The sequence below is a fragment of the Bos taurus genome, chromosome 13 (genome assembly GCF_002263795.3).
Source record: "Bos taurus isolate L1 Dominette 01449 registration number 42190680 breed Hereford chromosome 13, ARS-UCD2.0, whole genome shotgun sequence".
Lineage (NCBI taxonomy): Eukaryota > Metazoa > Chordata > Mammalia > Artiodactyla > Bovidae > Bos > Bos taurus.
In genome coordinates, this window is record NC_037340.1 from 24199223 (window position 1) to 24206946 (window position 7724).

The 7724-nt window shown below is 54.4% G+C and overlaps 1 protein-coding gene across 1 annotated transcript; it reads left to right on the forward strand.

The window, feature by feature from the left end:
- The first annotated feature begins 5217 nt into the window (after positions 1-5217).
- Positions 5218-7036, forward strand: PTF1A (pancreas associated transcription factor 1a). The gene is made up of 2 exons (XM_002707721.6): positions 5218-6095; positions 6516-7036. The coding sequence occupies exons 1-2, from the start codon at positions 5318-5320 to the stop codon at positions 6716-6718; spliced, it is 981 nt and encodes a 326-aa protein (XP_002707767.1). The 5' UTR covers positions 5218-5317; the 3' UTR covers positions 6719-7036.
- Positions 7037-7724: the final 688 nt, after the last annotated feature.

Here is a 7724-nt window from a genome sequence, read left to right on the forward strand (position 1 = left end):
AGCTGTATCACTCCGGGATGCTGACTGAGTCTTTCTGAATCTAACTGCTTGCAAACAATCAAAACACCTGACCAGTTCATCTCCCAGAGCTGTGTTAGCAAACAAGAGGGTCCATGTGAAAATCACATTTCATCAGCTACATTCAGTGTAGAGACAGAGGAGGGGCAGGAAGATGCTACGTAAGGCAGGTGAGATATGGAGTCAGCCAGCCTGGGCGGAATTTGGTCCCCTTCTCTGACGGGCCGTTGTAGCCCTAGGTTTATGGCCGAGTTTCTTCTGTTCAGTGGTTGAAATAAGGAGGATGTTCTCCAGCAGCATTTTGAGGACAAGGGATAGCCCTCCAAAATGCTCATCTCCATCTTTTCTACCTTTGTATTATTCCTTCTACCCATCTTATGATAAACATAAGAGCTTCAGACCAAACCAAGGAGCTCAGGCTAGTAGGGTAGAGAAGGCAATGGCAACCCCCTCCAGGACTCTTGCCTAGGAAATCCCATGGACGGAGGAGCCTGGTAGGCTACAGTCTATGGAGTTGCACAGAGTCAGACACGACTGATGTGACTTAGCAGCAGCAGCAGCAGGCTAGTAGGAAGGACAGTGGAAAGCCAGGGAGAGGGACTTCCCTCGTGGTCCAGGGGCTGAGACTCAGGGCCCAGTGTCAATTCCCGGTGGGGGAGCTAGATCCCAAATGCTGCAACTAAGACTTCGCATGCCGAGACTAAAGACTCCACATGCTGTAACTAGAAGAACTAGCACCCTTGTGCTGCAACAAAGATTCCACGTACGGTAACCAGACCTGGTGCAGCCAAACTGATTGATTTAATGCAAGAAATTTTAAAAAGAAAACCAGAGAGAAGTCACTGTGGCATTGGAAGACACGGTAAGTTAATAAAGGGTAAAGTAAAGAGAAGATGAGGAGGATGATAGGTAGGCAGGGCTAGTTCAAGGAAGGCCTTTGAAGTCATGTCAAGGAGTCTGGCCTCCACTAGGCCAGTCCTTTCCAGGATGGAATAAGATGGCACCTGATCAGAGTGCACTTTCTGAGTGGAAAAATCATCCATAATCTATATAACGTGACTTTGGGGGGCAGAGAAAGTCCCATGAGCCCATATTTAATTCTGTATTCTTTGTCTTCTGCTGGAAATTGCACCATTCAGTGATTCCTTTCTCAGCACATCAGAAGGTGTGGTGATATCCACAGTGTGGCCAGGACTCTGGAAAGGGCAGGAAGGTGGTGTGTGGTAGTCTGGGCTGGCTCAGAATGGGACCCAGACCGATTACATTGCACATCAATATAAATTCACCTTTTATGAGTCTGTTCTCAGCAGCCAGTGGAACCAGCACTAGGCTGGCATGGACTGGGATTGATAGTAACCTGCTGTGTGACCTTAGGGAAGTCACCAGACTTTTCTGGGCTTCAGAGGCCTTTCAGCATCATCATTCCCATGAGGGTGGGTTGATGAGGGCCCTCAAGTGAAAAGAGAAAGTTTTCATAGAATGAGGGAGGGGAATGGTAAAGAAAGGGGAAACAAGACACTTGTGAGGACAATTCAGCCACCTGGTATCACCTCTGTGTTCAAGAGTGGGGAACGGGAACAATTTAGGTCAATGAGAAATTAACATGGACCCATTTTCAAGTTGGGAGACAGACCATGAGTCACACCTGCTTGCAAGCACTAAGTGAGGAGCATGGGACGCTGGTGGGGAGATGGCTGCACCCTATTTCTCCTGCAGGGAGGACACGTGCCAAGGAGTATCCAGCACTGTGGAGCCATACGAAGGTGGGGCAAAGGATGGAGAACCTGGAGCCCCAGCCTTTATGGCTGTTTTGTAGAGAATCCATTCTGGGCAGGAGACAGGGATCTGGGCTCCAACCAGTTATGGTTCTGAAAAGCCAGGGGAAGACTCTAGAAATGTTTTCTGGGAAAGCAAGGAGCAAGTATTCAGGTCGGTAACTCCTGGGACAGAGAGAGAGCTGAGAGAGACAGAGATGATGGACACAAGGGCAGACGGACACAGCAATGCCCCACAGCCCTTGCCAGACATTCTCCTGAAACTGAGAAGCTTAAAGATGGCCTGAGGCTTCTGGCAGCCCCAAAGGCAGTGCGGTAGGAGCCTTCTGGGCCTAGGAGGACAGGTGCCACTGAGAGATTTGAAAACAATCTCAAGGCTTCACCAGGATCTGACCCTAAAAAAAGAGTCAAGCACCTCACCACTGTCCAACCTTAGGGGCCAGATGTTATTTCATACTGAGGCAGGAACAAGGTTAGGGTACGTCTCTCTTGAGGACAGAGGGTCAGAGAGAAGCTTCGGGCTTAACAAAGGGTGTAGAAACTTTTAGCTCTGGGACCAGCCCTGTCCATCTGCCCTGAAGTACCTGAAACCTTGCGTTCTTGTTCCATTCCACACTCGACCAGTGCCTAGAGGACCCGGGGTGTGCAGAACTGGGACGGGTGGGGGGTGGGGGTGGGCAGCGGTGCGGGGGAGGAATGAGAGCTGGAGTCTGGAGTCTGTAGAGGGCTCTGTCCCAGCCATCTCCTCCGCCAACCTGTTGCTTCGAGAGGCAGAGGGCAGCCATCCACACTTTTGTGACCTCCAGTGACCCAGAGAAAATTCCCTTTATTATCAGTGAAGCCTTTCTTCTTTTTAGTAGAGAAAAGAACAATCATGTCTTACTTAAGGACAGAGTGTGTGTGTGTGTGAGAGAGAGAGAGAGAGAGAGAGAGAGCATGCCAGCCCACACCAGCACCCCAGTATCAACATCTGCAGGCCTGACCCTTGCTTCCCCAAAGGACAAGTCAGCAGACAGTTCTCTAAGGGAAAAAATGGTGGGGGTGGGGAGGGAAAGGGCAAGGAGGGAACAAGTGACTATCTTTTCTTTTCCTCTTCCTCCAGGCTCATCTATGCAGCCCTAGAAGCTGCCCAGAACCTCCACACTAGCTCTGCTCAGCTTCACAGGACAGTAAACTTTCCCACCAGCACTGGACGTGCCCATTGTTCACTTGGGTGCCCTAGGTAAAGTTCTGGGCCCTTCTATAAGGGCCCTTCTATAAACTCATCAAGCATATGGAAGATGATTTTCTGTGGACTCTGACTGTTAAAATCACACTGGGTATAAAGATCCCCCAAATGTACGCTTACAGACTCCCTGTGTCCCCCAGCCCCCGCTCCCTGACATATGCATGGCACAAACATTTTCTCAAGAGCCATTATATCCATCAGAGAAGGTCTCTCAGCCTCTTAAAGAGAGCCTATGTAGGCTGGAACCCCAGTCTTTCCTCCACTGAATGATTATCAATACTTCGGATAAGGCTTTGAAGTCTGGTTATTCGCTATGCCTCCAAGTCCTCAGATTGATCCAAGAGCATGTCCCTACTGGGTTTTAATCTAACCAAGTGAGGGGAGGGGAGGAAGGGCCACCAACAGCTGGCTAGATCTCGGGTCTTGAACTCCTCTTCCCAAACAGCTTCCCTTTCGTTGAGGTGAGAAAGATAAATCTAAATACAGGAAATTGCAGCCCAGTCTTGAACACAGGAAAACTGTCCACATTTGCCTCAGTTTAACTTAATCACCTCACTAGGAAGGATGAGCTAACAAAGGAAGGAACTTACTGGAAAACAGTAAGTCTTTGGGTTAAAATTCTCTGTGTCCTTGGTGGTTCAAGGTAATCTCTGGTGTTCTTATGTATCTTTTGCCCTTAACTTTTTTTGGTTTCAGGATTCAGTTAAACACAATGTAAATGTCTAAAACCAGGATGCGCGTTAAAATCGCTGTTCTATAAGACATGGACCTGGCTTTTGAGAGGAGTTCAAACACCCACTAGAAGAAGCCTCTGGTGGGACAAGTGTCTGAAAAAGGAAGCGGCTGACTCAGGAAGGCGGTGGCTCTCTGTCTTCTGTTGAGAGAACTCGCGCGGTCGGCTGCACTTCTGAACCCTCTGGAATTTGGCTTTTAACAGAATTGCCTCGACCTTGGAAGTGTTTGTTACTTTTCAACTGAGGAATTCGAGTTGCATCGCTGTCTGTAATACTGTCATGGGCCAGAGCACAAATGTTTTGTGTTTGGTATATATATATGTGTGTGTGTGTGTGTGTTTTAAGGTCGGGAAGGAAAGGAAAAAGTCGTTCAAGGATGGACCCGGTGGTCAGTGGGAAAGGTGAGCGACTCTGGCTTTGAAAACGGTTCACACTCTGCCCATTTACTTCCATGCCCTCTCTCGGACTGCTCCAAAGCAGACGATTCAACTGAGTCCCTTTGTATCCGGTTTTATTGCTCCGGACCCCTAGGGTCTCACAAGAAACATGCCCTGCTGAGCCGCTCTCGGAGGCGGCCTCTCCAGCGTTCCCGTTTCTCCCTCGGGACGGGGAAAGGGAGGGGAAGAGAGGCCGGCCGCAGAGCACCGGGCACCGGAGTCAGGATCCTGAGCAGCGCCGGGCAGGCGCGCGCCCCTCAAACCCGCGCCGCGCCTGGAGAGGCGCCGCATCGCCTTCCAACCCCAGCGGCACACACTGCGCAAATTTGACCAGAGTCCTGGAAAGGTTCGGCGATGAGACAGAAGCCCGGAATGGAACCCAGGCCGGAGGCCCGTTCGCGCTCCGGGGGTGGGGGTGGCGAAACCCATCGCCTGAACTGTCCAGGCTGCCCGCAGTCGCTGCGCCAACCCCGGAGGAGCAGCGAGCTCCACCTGAGACTCGCTCCCGCCGTCTGGGACGCGGACGCGCCCCGCTAGGGCGTTTTGTGGCTGCGCCGAGACGGGGCGGAAGAGCCTCGGGGCGGAAGAGCCCGGCGGGGCGCAGCGCGCGCCAGCGGACGGCGGCCGCCGGGGGCCGCAGGTGCCCCTGGAGCCGCTCGCCCGGCAGGTACTCGCCCGAGGAGGGGAGGAGAGGGGCGTGAGGAGCCCCGGGCCGCGCGGCTCCGCCTCCCCTTCACCCCGGGAGCTCCCTTCGGGAGGAAAGCCTCCCCGGCCCCAGCCGGCCTCCCGGCCCCCTCCCCGCCGGCACCCCGCACTTGGTGATTGGCTGGCGCCGCGGGTCCCTGGCACGCGCCTGTGGATGTAGTTATAAGAATCCTCGCGTGCCGGCCCTCAGCTTCAGCCGGTCGCCACAGCCCTCCCCAACGCCGCGCGGGCGCCGTCCAGAGCGCAGCGGCCGCGGGCACTCCAGGGAGGCCGGGGCGGGGGGGGGGGCGGTCCTCGTTGCCTCTGGCGCCGGACCGGGAGGGCGGGGGCTGCCCGACGAGCCCGAACTGCAGCCGCAAACTTCCAGAGAACACCCCTACCCTAGGCCAGCAGTCCCCCGGGCCCTCGGCGGCGCAGAGCATGGACGCGGTGCTGCTAGAGCACTTCCCCGGGGGCCTGGACGCCTTCCCGTCCTCTTACTTTGATGAGGAGGACTTCTTCACCGACCAGTCTTCTCGGGACCCTCTGGAGGACGGCGATGAGCTACTGGCCGACGAGCAGGCCGAGGTGGAGTTCCTCAGCCACCAGCTGCACGAGTACTGCTACCGCGACGAGGCGTGCCTGCTGCTGCAGTCCGCGCCTCCGGCGGCCCCCCACGCGCTCGCCCCGCCGCCCCCGGGGGGCCCGGGAGAGCCGGAGGACAGCGGCGGCGGCGGCTACTGCTGCGAGGCGGGGGCGCCCCCCGGCGGTTTCCCCTACTCGCCCGGTTCTCCGCCCTCGTGCCTGGCCTACCGGTGCGCCGGGGCGGCCGCGCTGTCCCCCAGGGCGCGGCTGCGTGGCTTGAGCGGCGCGGCGGCTGCGCGGCGGCGGAGGCGGGTGCGTTCCGAGGCGGAGCTGCAGCAGCTGCGGCAGGCTGCCAACGTGCGCGAGCGGCGGCGCATGCAGTCCATCAACGACGCCTTCGAGGGGCTGCGCTCGCACATCCCCACGCTGCCCTACGAAAAGCGCCTCTCCAAGGTGGACACGCTGCGCCTGGCCATCGGCTACATCAACTTCCTCAGCGAGCTGGTGCAGGCCGACCTGCCCCTGCGCGGCGGCGGCGCGGGCGGCGGCAGGGGGCCCGGCGGCGGAGGGCGCCTGGGCGCGGACAGCCCGAGCAGCCAGGCCCAGAAGGTCATCATCTGCCACCGGGGTACTCGTAAGTGCGTCCGCCTCCCAGCTCGTAGAGGGGCGGGCGGGGGGTGGGGGGGACGGGAACGGGAAGGTCCCGGGGCGGGGGCTGGGTGAACGGACCGACCAGCTGACTGACGAACAGACAGACGGGCGGGCTGTGGGTACCCGCCACCTTGAACCGGAGTTGGCGTTTCTGAGGTTTTTCCGCCACTCTAACGGCGGCCCTGAGGATGCGCGTCCCGGATAGACTTGCAACTTCTGGGACTGCGGGTTGAGGGCGCTGGGGGCTCGCGGGGTGGAGAAAAAGTGTTGTTCAGAGTAACCAAAGACGCCTGTCTGTCAAAGCGCCCCAAAGGGGATCTCAGAGGACCGGAGAGGCAGTGCTGGGAGCAGAGTTGGACATTCACAATCTGGTTTTTTTTTTTCCTTCTTCTCACCTCCTCAGGGTCCCCCTCCCCCAGCGACCCGGATTATGGCCTCCCTCCCCTTGCGGGACACTCTCTCTCTTGGACTGATGAAAAACAACTCAAAGAACAAAATATTATACGAACAGCCAAAGTGTGGACCCCAGAGGACCCCAGAAAACTCAACAGCAAGCCTTCCTTCAACAACATAGAAAACGAACCGCCCTTTGAGTTTGTGTCCTGAGAAGAGTCAGACCTGCCTGAGGACGTGATTCCGTCTGTGTGCATATTGTACATGTAAATATCTATAATGTAAATGTAACTTAAGAATCACATTTTTCTAATGGCAATCAACTGTTTGTTATTTATCTATTTATTATCCTGTCGAGTTAATGAAATAGATGATCTCTTTTTAAATATATAATTTATATAATTTATCCTGATTTTCTTAAAATATGCAATAGTCTATGATCTTCCCCAGCACCTTTGGCAGAACTCTGCATTAGTGGAAGAACTCTGACCAGAAAACGTCATGCTAATTTATTGCCAGATACGGTTTATTCCTAAGCAATGTTAATAAATGCTATTCATACCGTTTTCTAAAAGTTCTTTTATACTTGATGGGTGTAGCAGTATCTTTAAAGATGAATTAACCTACTTTGTAAAAAGAAAAAGAAAAAAAAAAAAAAAACTGAACCAGAGACCCCAAACGGAGCTATACTGTAAGAGCCACCTTTTAGATTTAGCTTAAAGGGAGTGGGTTAGAGTATTAGGCCTCATTTCTCTGGGAGAGCCCTTCATCTTCATCCCAGTCCTAACACCCTAGGAAGCAAATGGGTCACGGGGTATTTGTTGCTCTCATTCTTTCAGATGAAAAAGCTAAGGCTGGGAGACATTTGACTTATCCAAGGTCATGGGCACCCTGCGTAATCATAGTGTATAAAGTGGACACTGTGGGTCCGGTGGCGACAGTGGGCTAATTTCTGGGCTAGCAAAGGGAAGACGCCTTTCTGCTTCCAAGGGCTGGGGAGAAGGGGTTGCTGTTAAGCTGCCCTGTGACCCATCCCTTCTGCAGTTACAGCATCAGGTACATGGAACTCAGATATACTCAAAGGAAATGAGAAAAGCCACCAGGTTGAGGCCGGAGACCCCTCTAGGATGTTTCCCAACAAAACCCAGGGTTTGGGGGATAAGACAAGAAAGGAGCACGCCCTCTCTGCCGCTTCTGCAACTGGGTAATTTCTGAAATT

What these genes read in the sequence shown, in the direction of transcription:
- PTF1A (XM_002707721.6), top strand. Translation starts at nt 5,318, where the DNA reads ATGGACGCGGTGCTGCTAGAGCACTTCCCCGGGGGCCTGGACGCCTTC. An exon ending in CATCTGCCACCGGGGTACTC is followed by an intron (nt 6,096 to 6,515) that starts GTAAGTGCGTCC and finishes TCACCTCCTCAG; the next exon opens with GGTCCCCCTCCCCCAGCGAC.